Source organism: Colletotrichum abscissum (assembly GCF_030869225.1).
Source record: "Colletotrichum abscissum strain IMI 504890 chromosome Unknown Scaffold_4.1, whole genome shotgun sequence".
Classification (NCBI taxonomy): domain Eukaryota; kingdom Fungi; phylum Ascomycota; class Sordariomycetes; order Glomerellales; family Glomerellaceae; genus Colletotrichum; species Colletotrichum abscissum.
The window spans coordinates 320,566-338,640 of NW_026850320.1; the positions used below are offsets into that span (position 1 = coordinate 320,566).

Here is an 18,075-nt window from a genome sequence, read left to right on the forward strand (position 1 = left end):
GCGTAGTCTATTCGAGAACTTCCTCAATATCAGTAGCCTCCGGATTGGCTTCGCCTGGAGCTATCATCCTGTCAACATTCATAAAAAGGCAGTCATTTGCCTTGCTATACAATATATCCAAATGCTTATAACTTCCGCCAAGAGTTGTCCCAACTATTCTTACAATCTCCATCAAGATATCAATCGGACCGACATGCATAGCGGACCACTGATTCGTGGCTGGACCGAGCGATATCAGATCTGCCAGTGAGCATCCTACATCGAAAACTTTCTCTAGTATGCCGACACCGTTGGCTTCAAATGCTTTAGTTGGCAGCAGCCGCGAAATCAGTACAACGTCGCGGGCCACGGCGGTAGGGTAGCTCAGCGACATGCTATCTTCACTATCCGTGATAGATAACAGCGTCTTGGACACGCATAGCTTCCACACAATGACCTTGAGCCATTGCCGTGAGATCAAGAGGTCGGCTTGCTGCATCTCGGAATAGTTTGAGACACTTGGGATCGCGTACTTCAGGACGGTTTGTAGTTTCGAGAGATGTTCTGGGTCTGTTGCGTCCGAAGACGATGTTGTGGATGGCGTGGACGAATTCCAAGTTGCTATGAAGTCGGTATCGAAGTGCCGGAAAAGGGAGATGAGATCAAGAAATCCGGGTAAGATTGCGGCATCTGAGCTTAGAGGGTCAACAATGGGTAGGCCCAAGGTGCTCTGCAGTGTCAGCGGCCTGTGCCTCTGCAGCGCATATGCTCTTTCCGTGATGAACAGAACCCAAAACATGTGTCGAGCATACGTCGCCAGGACCGGATCGTTAATGTCGCTGTACGTGGCTTCTTCATGTAGGCGTAGCGTCTGTAAAATGGTGATTGACTCTCGGAGATAGTACCATGCAGCATTATCGTTGTCCATACAGAAGAAGGCCGAGAATAGGAAGAAGGAGGTTTGCGCATGAAGTAAGGACTGATGCTCGGCGAGATCGCATTGACGTCTAGCTCGAAGAGTTTCTGAGATGAGAAACTCTGTTGTTGGAAGAATAGGCGCAGGCACTTCCGTCGACGTATTTGAGGGCGGGTCTGGTGGCTGTAGGATCTCGGGCGAGAGGGATATGACGGCTGAGCAAGCTGTCATAAGCCCGTATTTCTCGGGTGAGATTGAGAGATCGCGTATGCATTCTTCGACTTGTTGTCGATGTAAGATGGGTGTCAGTGGGTATTTGTGCCTGAAGAAGGCATCGAGACACCACTGTATGATATCAGTCGATACTAGGGGCGAGGCTTGAAAGCCGGGGTCCCTCGGAGTCGCATTCTGAGTCGGTGATGGTGGCGTGACTGCATGTGGTGATCTGCTCGTCTGGGACTCGTATCCGGTTTCTCTTGCATCTGGGTTCACGGCAAAGGATGTAGACTGTTGTGGATTGATCTGTTGCCGTTGGATAAATTTCCGTGCATGACGGGGACCTTTCGGCCCTGTCTTCTTCGGAACCGCCACATAGGTGCACTCCAATATTGTCTCCTGGCAGTTTGCGCAGGGCCAGCGCCCGTCGCAGCGGATTTTGCGCGAGTGACATGGATCACAAGCCTGTCGAACCTTGGGTAGCCTCTTAGAGTACCGTGTTTTGGCTTCTTGGGACATGATACGTATTAATAGGAGATAGATCGTGAAGAGGCAAAGATAAGAAAAGCGTCATGCAGGATGGATGAAGGATGTGGTAGGGGGTTACTTCGCGTTGCGGGCAGAAGTTCTCCAGGTTTATGGTAAGACTCCGCACTCTCCGCAACGTCGTTCTGGGGGCAATTTCTGAACTAACCCAAGTAAGGAACTTGCATTACTAGCGTGGTATCTCTTCCCCATCCTTTGTCAAAATTTAGGCTGAATTTTCAAAACTTGAAAACGGATCGCTTTATATGAAGATATGGTTTGGAAGCCTAGATAAACAACAGACTCGAAAACCTTCCTGTGCCTATGACAAAGTGTACTCTGCACTGTATCAAGAGGTGGCCTTCTTGACGGCCACTCCATCCACCACAACGTATTCGCTAAACTTCCTTGCCGGAATCCCTTGAGAATACATGTGATCGATATCCTGGTAAGTTCTGTTCTTCGTCTCGGGCTGGAAGAAGAAGAGAAGCCCAAGAACGAACACCTCGGCGCCGACAAACAGAAACATGATCTTTCCACCCCAGTTCAGCTGGTCAGGGTTGATGAAGAATGGGAACACCGAGGACAAGAGAAGGGCTGTAAGCTGCTGACACACCAAGCTGAAGGCGATGGTCTTGGGCCTTGTGGCTTGCGAGGCAGTCTCTTGAGCGACGGCCCAGCCGAAGCAGCCCACTGTAGCGGTGTACAACATCGACCATGTGATCATGAAAGCGAGAAGAGCCATGTTTGCCGAGTAGTTCGCAGTTCCAGCGAGAGATGTGCCACCGATGATGATAGACCAGCAGCACAGCAACGCGCCGCCGCCGACCAAAGACTTTCTGCGCGGGAGTACGTCGGAGACTGTGACTGCTACGCAATTCGAGAGGAATTGGAGGGTGGAGGAGATCGCAGTGAGTCCGAAGGGATCAGCCTGGCCGATAAGCTCGAAGTAGTAGGTCTGGTAGGTGTCTAGAACCGTTAAGTTAGCAGTCTGTTTGTCAATTTTAATACGTGACAATTACTCACTTGCAAAGTATCCACCAGAGAAGTTCTGCGACTGTAATCCAAGAACCGCAACAAGCGTACGGAAACGGTGCTCCTTGGAAAAGATGGCTCTCCAGCTGGTCTGCTTGGCCATGTTGGCTTCTCCAGCAGCAAGCTCGAGCTCGGACTTGATGAAGTTGAGTCTCTCCTCAACATCGACATTCTTTCCGTAGAGCTTGAAGATGGCCTTTCGTGCATCTTCGTCTCTGCCCTTCTTGACGTACCACACGGGAGACTCGGGGAGCCACGGCAGGACAATCATGAAGAGGGTCGGGACAAGGAAAGTCATGGCGAACGCCAGGCGGTAGCTCCATTGGCCTTCAATCTTGGAGGATCCCCATGCTGTGATGGAAGACAGGAAGAAACCGAGAACAATGATGACGTTGGTCAGCGAGCTGAGGGAGCTTCGAAGTGCAGGAGGAGCATTTTCGGTAACGTAGAGCGGAGGCGTAACGGTTGACAAGCCGACTGAGAAACCGAGCAGCAGCTTGGAGACGAAGAGTACGGGCAGGCTTGGAGCGAAGACCAGGGCAAATGAGGAAGAAAGGGAGAGAATGACGGCTGTCCAGAGAACGGCTCTGCGGCCAACGGTATCGGCGAATTGACCGGTGAGGAAGGCACCAAAGACCTGACCGATGGTGCTGGCAGCGTTCCAAAGAGATTGCCAGAGGGCGGGGATGACATATTGGTCTCCCACTTGGTAGTAGTCTCCGTAAGCCTTGCGAAACTCGGGAAAGGCAATGGCAGCTCCTGAAAGTCCAGAGTCGTAACCCCATCCGAAGACGAGGGACATGATGTAGAGTGCCCAGAAGACATAACGCTTGTCTTGCTTGAGGTTTGCCCAAAGACGCTGGTACTGCTGCTTGGGAGTCAGGTCTTGGTTCTCAGTTGCCTTTGTAACGGCTTCGTCCGCAATGGCGAGCTTTTCGATATGGTCGTGGTCGACGACGGTAGTCGCCTCTGCTGTTTTGGCGTCCATCGTGGAAGGAAACAAGATGAGAGGATCGAGCCGGGGGAATTATATTAAACCAAATGGTTTTAGATGAGCTGGAGGGAAATGTTATTCGGAACAAGGTAGGCGGGCTCTGAAGACTTTATACAAATTGGAATAGGAGGTTTCAGCGAGCCATGTGCTCGGTTCCGAATACTCTATACATCTGCATCGGACGACACCTGTGGGCCGTGGCAGCAGTCCCCACGGGGAACTCGCCATGGGGGACTTCGACGCGCTAGCAAGGAAAACAAGTCCTTGGGTTCGCCATCTGACTGGACCGGTCTGTGTGTCTGCTCATATTCGGAAGTCTCGCTCGAAATACTGATTTGGTGGATCATTGATCTTTGTTGGCACCGGTTGGAATGGTTGAATTTCGATTGGTTGTTCAACTTTCTGGTGGAGAACTGGCAACTCACTAACACAACACTTCAGCCACGAGCTACGGCAATAAGTCGTGAAAGGTGCTTGCGCCCACCTTCTGGGGATGAACATTTCCACGCAAAAAACTGCGATGATCCCATCTTCACGCCATTCATGGTCTATGGAAGAAAATATCGAGAGACTGAACAATCAGATTTGTAAGTCTTGGCAAATTCGCTAGAATCGTGACTATAGCTTCACTTAGGTACGGAAGTTTGGATACCGATGCGTGATGAGCCTGTGGGCCAGAGTTGTCTAACCACCTATACATGAAGAACAAGGACCAGAATCGCGGGTCAGAGATGGCCTTGAGACCCTTGAACAAAAAGACTGGTCGAACACATACTCGCGTAGACCGGAACATCAACAAAGTACGATCAACTCGATGACGAGCTAACATGGCCCTTGTCAATCTGTAGGGAAGCATGGCTCGATTTTACGGATTGCAGCATGTGCGTATCACGAGACTGCTCAATCTACCCTCTAGTGTCTGTGTAGCTACATGTTTGAGGACTTCTGACTAGTATTATTTCCGAAGTTAATGCAACAAAACTGATTTCGGACTTCGGCCGAGGCATCTTTTGTTCGCCGAAGACTTGGGCCAGGCATGGCGGGGCCTACTCATCTGGTCAAAAGACTTGATGAAATCAGTCGATAATACTATTGCTCTGAATCCAGTTTCAACTAGCAGCTCCACGTTGGTGTCTTGAGTTATTTGCACTTCAGCTCTGGCGCGGAGTCTACTGTATCGGATGTTGGTTTTGGGTTCTTACTCAAGTACTTAGTATAAGCACCTTAAAAAACACAGCAATGCGACTTTGGACTACGGATCCTCTTAGAAACTGCGCGAAAACCTTCGCCTGGTGGTTGTGTGACTAGATGAATAACAAAGCCAGACAATGTTGACAAGATGTGTGATGTACAAAGTCGAATGATTAAGGTAGGCCAATGTGAAGAAGTGTACTCAAGGAAAGCAACCTCAGAAATAACATGAAGTGTTCTTGCTGTCAAAGTGCGGCGTGAGGCTTGTTTTCGGCACTGTGGCCCAGCGGAGCGCTTTAGCCACCAGCCACTCGTCCGTTTTCAATATCCCGAGAATTTGAGCGTCGTTCAGCCCCATAGTCCCACGTGCAGGCTACGGTTTTTTTAGAGCCCGGCAAAATTTGCCTTCCCCGTGTTCGTCTTTTTCTCCGCGTCTCTCCGTGGTATCCACCAAGAGGCAGGCAATTCGGTCAACTCTGTGTCTTGAATTCGAGACCGAAAGAACACCTCCCACAACACCCTCACATCTCACCAGTAATTTAACCTAGTCCACCGCAGAAATGTGGCAACTTGGACCGATCTGTGTTAGTGTCTCAAGCTTGAAGCCCCACGCAACGATCTTGGGCTGACTCCAGCATCTATCTATACTGCAGTGTGGGATGACTGCTGCCAAGCACTAGCAGCTTCCCCACGCTGATGCGGACGAATCATAATTCAACCATGGAAATTTAGCCGTCTTCACCACGCCACGCAAGTTATATGGATGAGGCTGCTATTAGTGCGAATGTTTCTGGCACCAACCCCCAATCATCACTGAGACTCGATGATCTGGGGTAGGTAGCTGCGGGGGTTAAGTTTCCATGAGCCGACTTCAAAACCTGGGAGTCTGGAGACTGAACATAAGAAGCGAACAAGCTTGACCTCTTGCAACGCCCATTTGTTGCAAACCTACGACTGTCCTTACTCTTTGATCTACCCACGCCTTGTCGTCAAAACAAAAGCTCTTCCAACGGTCTTTTCTTTTCCACCAGAGCCACTATGGCGACTTCAGGTCCCCCAGACAGACAATGGTGGAAAGAAGCTGTCGTCTATCAGATTTACCCGGCCAGCTTTCTCGATTCCAACAATGACGGACTTGGCGATATTTCCGGAATTATCTCGAAGCTGGACTATATCAAATCCGTTGGAGCCACGGCTATTTGGCTTTCTCCCATCTTCAAGAGCCCTCAAAATGACATGGGCTACGACATATCTGATTACCGCGACATTCACAGGCCATACGGTACTGTTGCAGATGCAGAGAGCTTGATCAAGGGGTGCCATGAAAGGGGCATCAAGGTCCTCCTAGATCTCGTCGTCAACCACACCAGCGATGAACACGAGTGGTTTAGAGAGTCTCGCTCGTCAAAGTCATCTTCCAAGAGGGACTGGTATTTCTGGCGAGACCCCAAGATCGACTCGAGTGGCAACCGCCATCCACCCAATAATTGGGCTTCCATATTTGGTGGCAGTGCCTGGACATGGGATGAGCAAACGGGGCAGTACTACCTTTCGCTCTTCCTGCCTTCACAGCCAGACCTCAACTGGACCAACGAGGACATGCGTCGCGCGACGTATTCTGATATGGAGTTCTGGCTAGATCGCGGCGCCGATGGTTTCAGAATCGACTCGATGAATCTCATGTCAAAACACCCCGAACTGCCTGACGCACCTGTAACGAGGCCCGACTCGGAGTTCCAGCCCGGTGATCTGTACTACGCCAGTGGTCCTCGGATGCACGAGTACATCCAGGAGATGCGCGAGAAGGTCTTCGACAAGTACAGATGCATGACGGTTGGTGAGTTAGGCTTCACCAAGGATGAAAACAGCGTAGCCGAGTATGTTGCCAAGGATAGACACGAACTCAACATGGTCTTCACTGGAGACATCGTGGACATGGATTTTGGCAAGAACCACAAGTATGAGCACGGCGACTACCGCCTCTCGAAACTCAAGACCATTACCAACCTCTGGCAGAAGGCAATGTTGAAGTGTGACGGCTGGAACGCGGTCTACTTTGACAACCACGACTCTGGCCGCTCGCTCTCACGATACGCGTCGGACTTGCCGCAGTACAGGAAAGAGGCCGCCAAGATGTTGGCCATCTATCTTGGCACTCTGAGCGGCACATTATTTCTGCTTCAGGGGCAAGAAATCGGAATGGCAAACCTCCCAGAGTCTTGGACGATTGACGACTATGCCGATGTCGAGGGCAAGAACTACTACAATAGCGTGCTTCAGAAGAGGGGCAAAGACGCGGATATGTCGGATGTTTTGGCGGAGATGAGAATCAAGGCGAGAGACAATGGGCGACTGCCCATGCAGTGGAGTACCGAAGCACACGGAGGCTTCACCAAGGGCTCAAAACCGTGGATGCGCGTCAACGATGACTATGGCGAGTGGAATGTTGAGCGACAAGAGAAGGATAAGGACAGCGTGCTAGCGTTTTGGAGGCGAGTCTTGAGCCTTCGACAGCAAGAGAAGGACATTTTTGTATACGGCACGTTCTCCGAAGTGAAGGACTATGAGGAAAGCGAGGAACTATTTGCTTTCACCATGGAAAGCTATGAAGGCAGGAAGGCACTGGTTCTCTTGAACTTTTCAGACAAGGAGCAAAACTTACGACTAAAGGATTTTGATGGCTGGAACCAACTACTTGGCAACAACGCCAAGAGGATTGAAGATGGGAGCCTTGAACTCAAAGCCTACGAAGGTGCTATTTACTCTAGTTGGTAGCTTCCCTCTCAAAACTAAGTTAGTTTGGATTGAATTTGCCAATCTTTGGGCGAAGAATGCATTGAGTATGTGACGTTTTCATATGAACAGAGGATGCATTGTTAGATGTAGCCGACATTTCTTATTTACACGAAGGTGGCTGCGCGATCAACAGAACAGACCTTGCATCTGCTGTCTCTCTTAACGCCGTGCTGAGCTCTCTGTATGCACGAGACTCTAAACCCACAAGGCAGAAATATTCGCAGCAATGAGTCTGTTCATGGTGGAGTTGATGTTGTTGACAGGTGGTTGCCAACCCAGTCTCAGTGGAAGCCTCTCATGCTCGACCCAATACCGAACCAAAGTCATGTTGGCGTTTCCGTAATCCCCAAATGCCGACAGAAGCAAGGCATACTGAAGAAGTGAGCCTGTTCTCGCAAAGGTGGCGTTGAACTCTGGGTTGTTTGCTTCGCCCCATTCGAAGCGGGCTTTGATTTCTCTGGCAGCAGCAGCGAACTACAAGTGGGTTTTCTTAGCTGTGCGAAAGATAGCAACTACAACAAGGGCTGGAAAACGTACGTCGATGATCTCAATATCACCCCAAGAAGCCAATGCGCGGCCCCATGCGGCATGGCTAAAGCTGTTGCTGTCGCCAAAGTACTTGTCGTCGCGGGTTATGCTTCCATCATGCTCAATGACTTGCGGTATGTGCTGATCGACATCGCTGAGGTGAAAAGTCGAGCTATTTCCCGTTGTTGATGTCGTCAATGCGGGGATGCCGACTGCCAGCATGGTGTTGTGCTCCATGTTGTAGCCCAGTGCCGTGGCTTCCCCAAGAACCTCCAGGTCAATGTTGCGACCGTCGCGCGGCAGCAATCCGTGATTAGCGAGAGTGTTGATACCGGGGCATGGCGAGCGCAAGTCTCCTGGTCCGGGAGGTTGCCAGGGAAATTCTTCCTCCGTCAGAAAGGCTGAGACGCTGGCGGCGACTATGAGCCCAAAGAACGAGACACGATGTCTGGCCATTGTAGTTAACGAATGTGTTTTGGGACGACGGAGTCACTCAGGAAATCTTCAAAGAGAATCAAGAGCCCTCAACGAGAATATTTATCTGAACCAGTAGCTGCCGACGGGATAGCCTTTGCCCGCTGATTAAAGAGGAAAAAGCCCCTTCTGATTGGGCATTAGCGCGAGGCCAGCTTACACCCCCTACAGAACAAATTACAACGTCGTGATTCCATGGTTCCTGTATCCAGCCGTCAGAGTTTATTTACTAATTGGGTTGTAAGAGCCGGGGAAAATGGGGCCGCCACACGGCAATTCATCTCCTGCCTAAGGGGGTAAACCAGGCGGGGTCTTAACACCATTGCTAAGAATGAGGCGATTCAGTCGGCAATCCCGTGCCGCGCGCATTGCATGTAAGATACAAGGGCCTGGCCGCGATGGAAGGCAGGAATTGTTCCTCTTTGACCATGTCCCCGTGCAAATACCAAGAGCCTGGGAGAGCCTGGGGGTTAGCATATGGGTGTATCGTACCGTGTCACGGTCATGTGATACCAGCGCGCCCAGATCTCGATCGGAGGATCCCCACATCGTCCCGGTGTGGCGGACGGGACGGGACGGTAACTTGAGCCAAATTGGCACAGATCTGAAATAAAATATCGTCAGTGAAGTTATCTGACTGCACACATTTGACTACGCGGACAACTCCAAGCCGTTGAATTACTTGACACACGTTCTGACGACGCCATCAAACAGAGTTTCTGGATTACGTCCAACTTACTTGGGATGAACCCAGGATAATTTCCGGACATAATCCCTGCCACCATATGCCCCACTTGGCCCACGCGATCGGGGATGGAAATTCTTACTTGAGGTAAGGCACGTTGAGACTCTCTGGAGCCGCTTAAGTAAGGGGAACTTCAAGCATAGCAAAAACCCCCGAACAGGATTATCATGAGGCCTCGCTCGATACTTGACTTCAGAACAGATGGGAGGAAGCATTGTATCAGTAACCGTTTTCTGTTCACACATGGAGCCTCAGAGTTCATTGCCATGGGTCCGGTCAGCCTCCAGTGATGCCCTTACAGAATGAACCGCATGATGACTAGCCAGGTACATAACAGGTAGCTGGATTTATAGAAACACACTACTTTTGGAAAACTTTTGCATCGAAAATCCACCTTCTTTCCTAACAAGGAATTGTTTCAGTTTGAGTCACGACAAGTAAATGATAAAAATTGAACATGTAGGAAACCATACATCAAGACACTAAGAGTCGTCATAAAAATAAGCCATGAGACTCCTACCTCCCTACAACCCATCAATTTCCTCGTGAATGAGTTGCTGCATCTCGCGAGATGTGAATAGAATGATATATTCCAGTGGTTATTGTGCCACACTCCGTGGGTCATCGTCATCGTGTGTGACCTCGAAGTTGGTTGTTCGCATGATACCAGTACCTTTCATCAACTCCTCGTCCGAGTCTCGAGCAAAAGAGCCGCTAAAATGGGCTTCAGTCTTGGTGTACCTGATGTTGATACCTCTCAGACCGATGTCCCCGTTGGCATTTGAAGACGCGCCTTCGCGGCCATCACCTGTCCTAATCCATCCTTGTTGACCAGTGTGATACTGGTGCTCATAATAACCTTGGTCCTTGGAAGACTTCAGCTGAGGCATCCATCGTCGAATAAGAGGCCAAAGAGCTGGTGCAGATGCTGTCATGATGGCCACGTTACACTCAATGGAGGAAACACAGAAACCAAGGGAAAAGTTCGCATCGAGACTCTTGTCGGTGAAGTTTTTGGCAAGGAAGTAGAGACGAATGGCGCTCACGGCTGTAACACTGCCAGTAATACACAGTTAGCAAAACGTAGTGTACGGGAATGTGGAATGGTACAAGGTTGCAGACATGATTCCGAGCATGAACACAATCATCAGCCCAATCTTCCTTTTCTTCTGCATCTTCAAGCCCAGGAAGATGTAAAATGGGAGACCAACAGAGACAAGATCTGTCAGAATAGTCAAGCATGCAGTCGATATTCCGAACGAGAATTGCTCAATGCAATTCCCTGCCAAGGTCGGTTTCCAGTTCTTCTCAATGGGCGTGCATTGAAAAATGACAGCAACAAAGGTGGCGATCATGAGCGCGAGATTGAATGTAGCTGTTGCCCAGACAACGTATCTCACTACGTCTTTGACACCGGAGAAACGAATCAGGAAGATGAGGACAGACTGTTTGACCAGTGCGAGAATCGGATTGTAGACAGCGCCGACAATGTAGATCCAGATCATTCCTGTCGTCGGGTTCATGGGCAAGGGAACGTCCCAATAGTGAATGCCTATGTAGAGCTCTTTCATACCTGTATAGATGAGCGGATATTAGCTTGTATTTCGGTAACTCTGATTCTTGATGAGTCTAGACTTACATATAATAGATCCGATAGCTAGGGCAATTGAGAGAGCCATCGCGACACATATGCAGGCGTCATCTTAGGGCGTGACGATCAGTTTCATGGGAAAGATAAAGTGTTTACGAGCAGAACATACCCCAGCCGAGGGTCTTCGTATCAATTCTGATGTAAAGTCGCAAACTTATCGCAATGAGTGCCAGAGTTGGACAAGCGACCTCAATGGCAATGCCAAGGTTCTGTAGCCAACTAGTGGGAGCTTCCGTCATCTTGGGTTTGGAACTACTCCAACTGAGATAAAAAAGCCGTAGAATAAGAAGGTGATGATCCTCAGAACCATGTGGTTGAATATCAGCTGGGGTAGATGAGGTTCATGGTATTCAACGCAGCAAGGTGCACAGTCAATGATTTATGGAATTGCCGGACAGGAAAACATGCCAAAAACTTCATCCGACCAACATTCCATCTTGCAAAAGGTCTTTGGCTCCTCCTTTATCAGTACGATTGCGGCACATGCTATCCCTGTGGCTATAATGCCCTGCTTCAGTATCCTTGGTCCATTCCACTTGCACAACTGAAGAAGAGAGATGAAGAAAGGGCGTTCGAGACTTCGGAGACCGGGATGTTAAGCAGAACATCTCCGGGGCACTTGCGGAGACTGCATCTAGGCGGACCGGTGACCTGATCCTCTCGTCTGCGCCAGTTGCGAGCTGTTCGGCATGTGGCAAAAGACTAAAGCCATATTTCCGAGGTCCGCATCGACGCAGGCACACCCGATCTGCTGGGTTCATGACTGTGCCTCGATGATGAGGAACATTCACGGCCACACCTACCCTTCCTGCACTCTTCTTGCAGGACGAGAGTGAGTTCTCTAGGGCATAACAATTTGATGCTGGCCCCTTCGAAATGAAGGTCTTAGAGTCCCATCTCCTTAGAAGGACTCAAAATCAAGCATGGGTCAACGGATGGCAATCTCTCGAGACGTTTAAACAGTAGACATCAAGTTGGCAGGATTCGCCGACAATATCCCTAAGACTCGGAAAACCCCTGGTCTATCATTAACGGTATCTCATGATGGAGCAACGCAGAAAACTTCATTACTATGTATTGCAATGATGAATTCCCCGCCAACAACTTCGAATTTGGCTCTGCATTGGTATAGTATACAATTGGTCAGCTTTAAGAGTTGATGAGTGAGTAGTCATCCCTGTATTCAATGAATATCTTCGTTTTGCAGATAACTTAATGTCGTCTGGGCAGCCTCCCTTGCCTCGTTTCTTCTTGCAACTTCATCTTGTGAGAAACTTCAGGGGTTTCTTCCATCCATCAGACCCCTTCCTTGTTGGTTGTTGGACATCTACTACTGCCCCGGTGCCCCTTGCAATTGTATGGAGAACACCACGCCTTAGCGCCAACAACCGAAGAAAGTGGTGCGCGTCCCCGCCTACTTCAATGTTGCCGCCCGTCGCCGTTGGATGTCCAACATGTGTTAGAGCCACTGAACCTAGTTAAAAAGCCGGGATAGAAAGCCGTTGGCTTGGATTCCTTGCTGCCGGTGTTGTTTGTACAAAAGTTCTTGTTGGAAAACAGGCCAATATGCAGCCCGGAGGCGTAGTCTAGATAACAATTTCGGTGGTTGCTTCTTTCAGCGGCATTTTTCAGCCCGTGGTACACGCATGATGGTCCGATGTATTGATGGCACATCTCAACAAAGTTTGCGTGGTCGCATAATTGGTATTTTGACGATGGAGCTTTCGAAATTCGCAGTTGCTCAAATTCTAGATGTCAAGGACACGATGGTTCGGAAACAAGAGCCACACGGAAAGCCGTGTCGATTGGGCATGTCATAATCGAGAAGCACAAGCCGGTGATCAGAACATGTGTATTATTCCTTGCATCACCCATGGCATCCATGATCCCCTTGCCTGAGTTGACTGATGCGCTGCTTGTGGATACATTCGTGCTCCACCATCAGCCAGGACCCTGGGTCACTTATGGAGCTGTCTAAAGTTCTAGACGGTGGAACGATTGTGCTTATGGGCTCTCGGGTGGTATCTCACAGCCGAGCAGCCCTCTTCTGGACACTTTCCCGACGAGAAGCTAACTTGATCAGATAGTTCATGATCGGCCGTCCAAACAATGCTAGTGGCGGATTCCGATCGAACTCCAAGGCGCACATGACATTGCCATACATGTCTCGAAGACCCCATCCAAATATTGGGTTTGGTGGATTGTGCGCCCATAACCCAGTCGATAGCAAAGTCTACCGACTCGGGTCAAGCCCGGCGAGTTGAATCCCACCAGGAGGTCGCACGTATAAAAGGGAGTCCGTAGAATGCGCTCAATAGGATTGATCCCTGTTAGCTGTGCTTGTTGGTGTCTCTTCGCTCCTTTTGGGTTCTGTCAACCTTCAACTGGGCATCATGTTGCGCCCGTCGGCCTTGGTCATAGCAATATCGTTTGCTGACTTGGCTTTGAGCCAAACAGCCCAAGAAGGTGACGCCAGCAATAACTCCGGTATGCAAACAATTCGTGTCTTTCATCTAGCCTTTTTACACTCATACACATAAATCTGCCAGCACCCTACAATCTGGGATTCAGCTGACCATGTTCTCAAGTAGCTATCACAGCCGAGACCATTGCTCCCGCAGTTCAGGCTGTGGCATCTGATGCGGCCCCATCAGGGATCGAGTATTTCGACTTTGAATCTTCTCAACTTACGGCAGAAGTAATCGCAAACTTAACAACGTACAATCTTACTGGCACTGCTGCGTTTGACTTTGGCGATGGCAAAGCTGCCGTTGAGAAGCGAACTGCGCGTTCATGCAAGGTATTCCCCGGTGATCGTGCGTGGCCGTCTGACTTAACTTGGTTCTTGCTTGACCTTCTCATGGGAGGTGCGCTGCTTGACGGGGTTCCTGCTGCTGCGCCATGCTACACGGACTGGCCTCAATACGATACAGCCAAGTGCAATGAGATTACGGCAGCGTGGACAACCCCTCAATATCAGTAAGCTTAGTCTATGCAGGGAATCATGGGCGGCTCGCTAACAACATCGAAGAATGTCTGAGCCAACTGGCTTAGACTACCCCATCTTTGAGGGAGTCAGCTGTGTCCCTCCGAGCATCGCTCGAACCGGCGCCAACTGTACTCAGGGGGGGAACCCTTCGTATGTTGTCAAGGTCACGAACGTAGCCCAGATCCAGCTTGCGGTCAACTTCGCTCGCAATCTCAACGTCCGTTTGATCGTTAAGAACAAGGGACATGACTTCAATGCGAAGTCCTCTGGTGGCGGCGCGCTTTCAATATGGACTCATGCTTTGCAAAGTATCCAGTACCTTGGAACTGATTACCATCACCGAATATCTGGATACATTGGTCCAGCATTCAAGATTGGGTCTGGTATCCAGGCCCTGAAGCTCTACGAGGCAGCCGATGAGCTTGGTCTCCATATTGTTGGTGGTATTGCCCGCGTAGGTTCCCCGCTATCATTTAGGTTTCGTTTAACTCTTCTGATGCTTCAGATAGACTGTCGGTATCGGTGGCGGATATACCGCCGGGGGTGGGCATTCCCCATTGATGTCCAAGTATGGTGTTGCCGCCGATCAAGTTCTCTCAATGGAGGTTGTCCTACCGAATGGACGATTTGTTTCTGTAGACGAAAAGAATTATCCGGATCTGTTCTTTGCCCTCCGTGGAGGAGGTGGGAGCACATGGGGCATCGTTACGTCGCTCGTCATCCGAGCCTACCCTAAGACTTCCGTGACTACGCTTACTTACAGCTTCGCAACTAGCAACAATGTCTCCACGGAGACCTTCTGGTCTGGAGTCGACGCTGTGTTTGCCCAATTCCCTGTCTATGCCGATGCTGGCATGTACAGCTACTGGTCCATTATGTGCGCTCCAACAACAACTTGCAGCTTCTCCATGGCGCCTCAATGGGGAAATGGTATGGATACAGTCAAATTGACCGCCGTCTCTGCACCGCTATTCTCCAGTCTCTCTGCTCTGCATATTCCCGTCGCCGATCCCAAGTACACCGAATTCGACGGCGTTCTCAACACTGTCATAAACACTTGGCCTGCAGAATCCGAAGTCGTTGGTGCGTGGAACTTCCACACTGCTTCCCGCCTCTTCCCGCGTTCCAACTGGGAGAATGAAAGCAAGCTAGCTGCGCAGACGAAGGCTTTGCGTCAAAGTGTTGAGGCTGCTGGCATGATGCTTGGATACAACTTCAAGACTGCAGTCAATCCTTCCGTCAACCAAACTAATGCCGTGAACCCGGCCTTCCGCGAGACTTTGATGCACGCGATGCTGGGAACCATATGGAGTCAGGAGGCCACTCCTGCAGAGATCGCTGCTGCGAACAAGAATTTGGTGGAGATGCTGCAGCCATGGCGTGAAGCCAGTCCCGGCGCCGGAGCGTATCTCAACGAGGCAGACATCAACGAGCCGAACTGGCAACAGGCATTCTACGGCAGCAACTACGACTACTTGTATCAGCTCAAGCAGAAGTACGATCCTTGGGGATTACTTTATGCGACGACGGCTGTAGGTTCTGAGGATTGGTACATTACGGATCAGCTTGAGTATTACCCAACTCAGAACGGGCGACTTTGTCCGAAGTAAGGAAGTGTTCTTAGTCTATAATGCCTAATCAAACTTCATTACGGGAAACCCCCCTGTCTAAACATAGGCAAAATCTGGAGTGTATCTGAGAAATGTGATCATTTCATGAAAATTATATGATTTAGATAAGGCGAGAAGGTCAATAATGTGAACATTTGTCAAGAAGATTTTGAAATAACATATTACAGTTTAAGCAGTAATAGGGAAGTCCTACCCTCTCCAAAATTTCCGTTTTAATGGGTTATCTTGGAACATATACAGCGAAACGCAGGCGTTTAGGTATATGAAGAGTGCCAGTACAGATTAGAAAACAGTTCCCTTCGTCTGTTTTCCCTTCTCCTCCTCCACAGTCTTAACGTTGATGTTACGCCAGATAAGCAAGGACAAAAGCACTAGGGGAATGAAGGCGCAACCAGCAATGACCATCTTCCGCTGAACGTCTGCATATGCCGCAATAATCGCCGTGCGAATAGGGCTGCCCATGGGGTACGAGAGCTGCGTTTCGATACTGGCGTAAATGCTTGCAGTAAGGTCCTTGCTGCCTTCGGGGAGCTGGGCATAGATGTTCTTCTTAAGAACATTGTTCCAGATACCACCAGCGATAGCTAAGCCGATGGCAGCACCGATGGAACCGAAGAGCCCGTGCAACGCGAGAGCAATGGCGATCTGCTGGTGAGTGACAGACGACATAATGGCGATTTGGGAGCAGATGCTGAAGATGCCGCTGGCAACGCCATTGAAGATCTGGCACATGACAAGGTAACCAACGGTGGTTGACGGGGTACGGAAGTGAATGAGTAGCGCAGTGCCGAGGACGCATATAGGTACTCCGGAAAGGGCGATGTACTTGAAGCGGCCGGTGTATCGAATCGCACTTGGATTAGGGTTAGTAAAAGGTCTTTGACTAATGTAAAAGTGGACTCACACTCCGATGAAGGGAGAAATGATTGCAGAGGTCAAGCTGAAGGCATTGAGGATGTAGCCAGAGCTCGTAATATCTTGATTGTGCGCGACTTGCAAATAAGATTGGTAATATGAATCCCAGCAGCTAAAGATGGCTGTTAATACAGGATTGGCATGGAGACGCCGTTATATCAGTGTCAACTTACTAGATGGAGGCGAACATGATACCGTATACCAAGCAGGCGCCCAGAATGGTTCTATCCTTCAAGAAGTGGTACGGGAACAGGGAGACTTTGGCGAAGTTTCTCTCCCATAGAGCGAAAAGAGCCAATCCAATGACGCCAAAAACAATCAAGCAGATGATCGTAGGGCTCTTCCACTGATGGGTGGCATTGGAGACAAGAGAAAATGGTAACAGAAGCATGGACCATCCGGCCATCACCAAGATCAAGCCAACAACTAGAATCATTAGCAATTCAAGCCCCGAGGGATGATTTGTATCTTTGGAAGTAGTTGCTACGTACCGTCAAATTCGATGAAGTAATGCTTGGTAGATTCCCAGGTAGACCGGGTCTTCTGCTTAAGGGGGATCAAACCAGTCTTCTTGGCCTTGATCTCGCTCAAGAAGAAGATAACAGCGACAGGAACACTGAAACCGATCAAGATGATGGCAAAGGCGCCGAATGCCCAGCGGAAGTTGACCTCATCATAAAACAGCTGCGCAATCTCAGGACCGGCAAAAGTCGTGGCTATCGTCGGCGTGCCGTTCAGAGCGATGATAGTCATACGATTTCTCAGGGAAGTCATATCGGAGAGAACGATAGTGATGATGTAGATGAGCCCAAGATGACCAACCCAGAAAATCGTCTGCGCGGCAGCGTACGTCTCAACGTTCTGGCACGTAGCCTTCATGATCATGCCGATGGTGACGAGGAATACCATGCCGGCGAAGCCTTCCGCACGGCCGCGAATATCGATAATCTTGGCGATCGTGAGCTTGGAGACACCGCCGAGAATCGTGGAGACAATGCTGGTAGTCGCAAGCAATCCATGCTGACCGAATGAGGAGGTCACGTAAGGCGTCAGGTTGCTCTGGACAGATTGTAAGAGGCCGTCGGTGAAGGAAACGAGGTACAAGCTGTGTAAAAACAATTAGGCGTCGATCGAAAGAATTCCATGGCGGTGGTGGAGAGCCTTCGCAGGGGGAATGATAATAACGCAAAGACTTACAGGGCAAAGACAACCCAGAGCATCTTCCAAGACCACACTGAGGTGATGGCCTCCACCTTCTTGACACCATCTTGCTTGTGCTCGGGACCCTCCTCATAGTCGAGCTTCATAGGCTCGGCATGGATATCAACCGAGTTCTGGGCAGTGCTTTTTTCGATGTCGTTTTCGCCGGCAACATGGTTCTCCTCAGACACATGAGGCGTTGTCGAAGCGTTGGCGGCCATATTGGTTTCTACGAGATCAGCGACAGGCGGGTGCTGTAAAGAAGGGAACGCACTTTGGATGCGCAATGG

The 18,075-nt window shown here is 49.9% G+C and overlaps 7 protein-coding genes across 7 annotated transcripts; 2 read left to right on the forward strand and 5 right to left on the reverse strand.

Moving 5' to 3' along the window:
- Nucleotides 1-7: 7 nt before the first annotated feature.
- On the reverse strand, nt 8-1,630 carry CABS01_02044 (uncharacterized protein; the record flags this gene model as incomplete). Its single annotated transcript, XM_060535423.1, has 1 exon — nt 8-1,630. One exon carries the CDS (start codon nt 1,628-1,630, stop codon nt 8-10), a length of 1,623 nt encoding a protein of 540 aa, XP_060395728.1.
- Nucleotides 1,631-1,985: 355 nt separating this feature from the next.
- CABS01_02045 (uncharacterized protein) lies at nt 1,986-3,659 on the reverse strand (the record flags this gene model as incomplete). Its single annotated transcript, XM_060535424.1, has 2 exons — nt 1,986-2,605; nt 2,663-3,659. The coding sequence occupies 2 exons, from the start codon at nt 3,657-3,659 to the stop codon at nt 1,986-1,988; spliced, it is 1,617 nt and encodes a 538-aa protein (XP_060395729.1).
- Nucleotides 3,660-5,894: 2,235 nt separating this feature from the next.
- CABS01_02046 (uncharacterized protein) lies at nt 5,895-7,631 on the forward strand (the record flags this gene model as incomplete). The annotated part of the gene is made up of 1 exon (XM_060535425.1): nt 5,895-7,631. The coding sequence occupies one exon, from the start codon at nt 5,895-5,897 to the stop codon at nt 7,629-7,631; it is 1,737 nt and encodes a 578-aa protein (XP_060395730.1).
- A 216-nt stretch (nt 7,632-7,847) lies between these two features.
- CABS01_02047 (uncharacterized protein) lies at nt 7,848-8,636 on the reverse strand (the record flags this gene model as incomplete). The annotated part of the gene is made up of 2 exons (XM_060535426.1): nt 7,848-8,126; nt 8,190-8,636. The coding sequence occupies 2 exons, from the start codon at nt 8,634-8,636 to the stop codon at nt 7,848-7,850; spliced, it is 726 nt and encodes a 241-aa protein (XP_060395731.1).
- Nucleotides 8,637-9,998: 1,362 nt separating this feature from the next.
- CABS01_02048 (uncharacterized protein) lies at nt 9,999-11,289 on the reverse strand (the record flags this gene model as incomplete). Its single annotated transcript, XM_060535427.1, has 4 exons — nt 9,999-10,455; nt 10,510-10,972; nt 11,039-11,101; nt 11,160-11,289. The coding sequence occupies 4 exons, from the start codon at nt 11,287-11,289 to the stop codon at nt 9,999-10,001; spliced, it is 1,113 nt and encodes a 370-aa protein (XP_060395732.1).
- Nucleotides 11,290-13,443: 2,154 nt separating this feature from the next.
- On the forward strand, nt 13,444-15,649 carry CABS01_02049 (uncharacterized protein; the record flags this gene model as incomplete). The annotated part of the gene is made up of 4 exons (XM_060535428.1): nt 13,444-13,537; nt 13,642-14,029; nt 14,082-14,493; nt 14,549-15,649. 4 exons carry the CDS (start codon nt 13,444-13,446, stop codon nt 15,647-15,649), a joined length of 1,995 nt encoding a protein of 664 aa, XP_060395733.1.
- Nucleotides 15,650-15,952: 303 nt separating this feature from the next.
- CABS01_02050 (major facilitator superfamily transporter) lies at nt 15,953-18,006 on the reverse strand (the record flags this gene model as incomplete). The annotated part of the gene is made up of 5 exons (XM_060535429.1): nt 15,953-16,523; nt 16,575-16,697; nt 16,759-17,011; nt 17,077-17,690; nt 17,783-18,006. 5 exons carry the CDS (start codon nt 18,004-18,006, stop codon nt 15,953-15,955), a joined length of 1,785 nt encoding a protein of 594 aa, XP_060395734.1.
- Between the last annotated feature and the right edge of the window lie 69 nt (nt 18,007-18,075).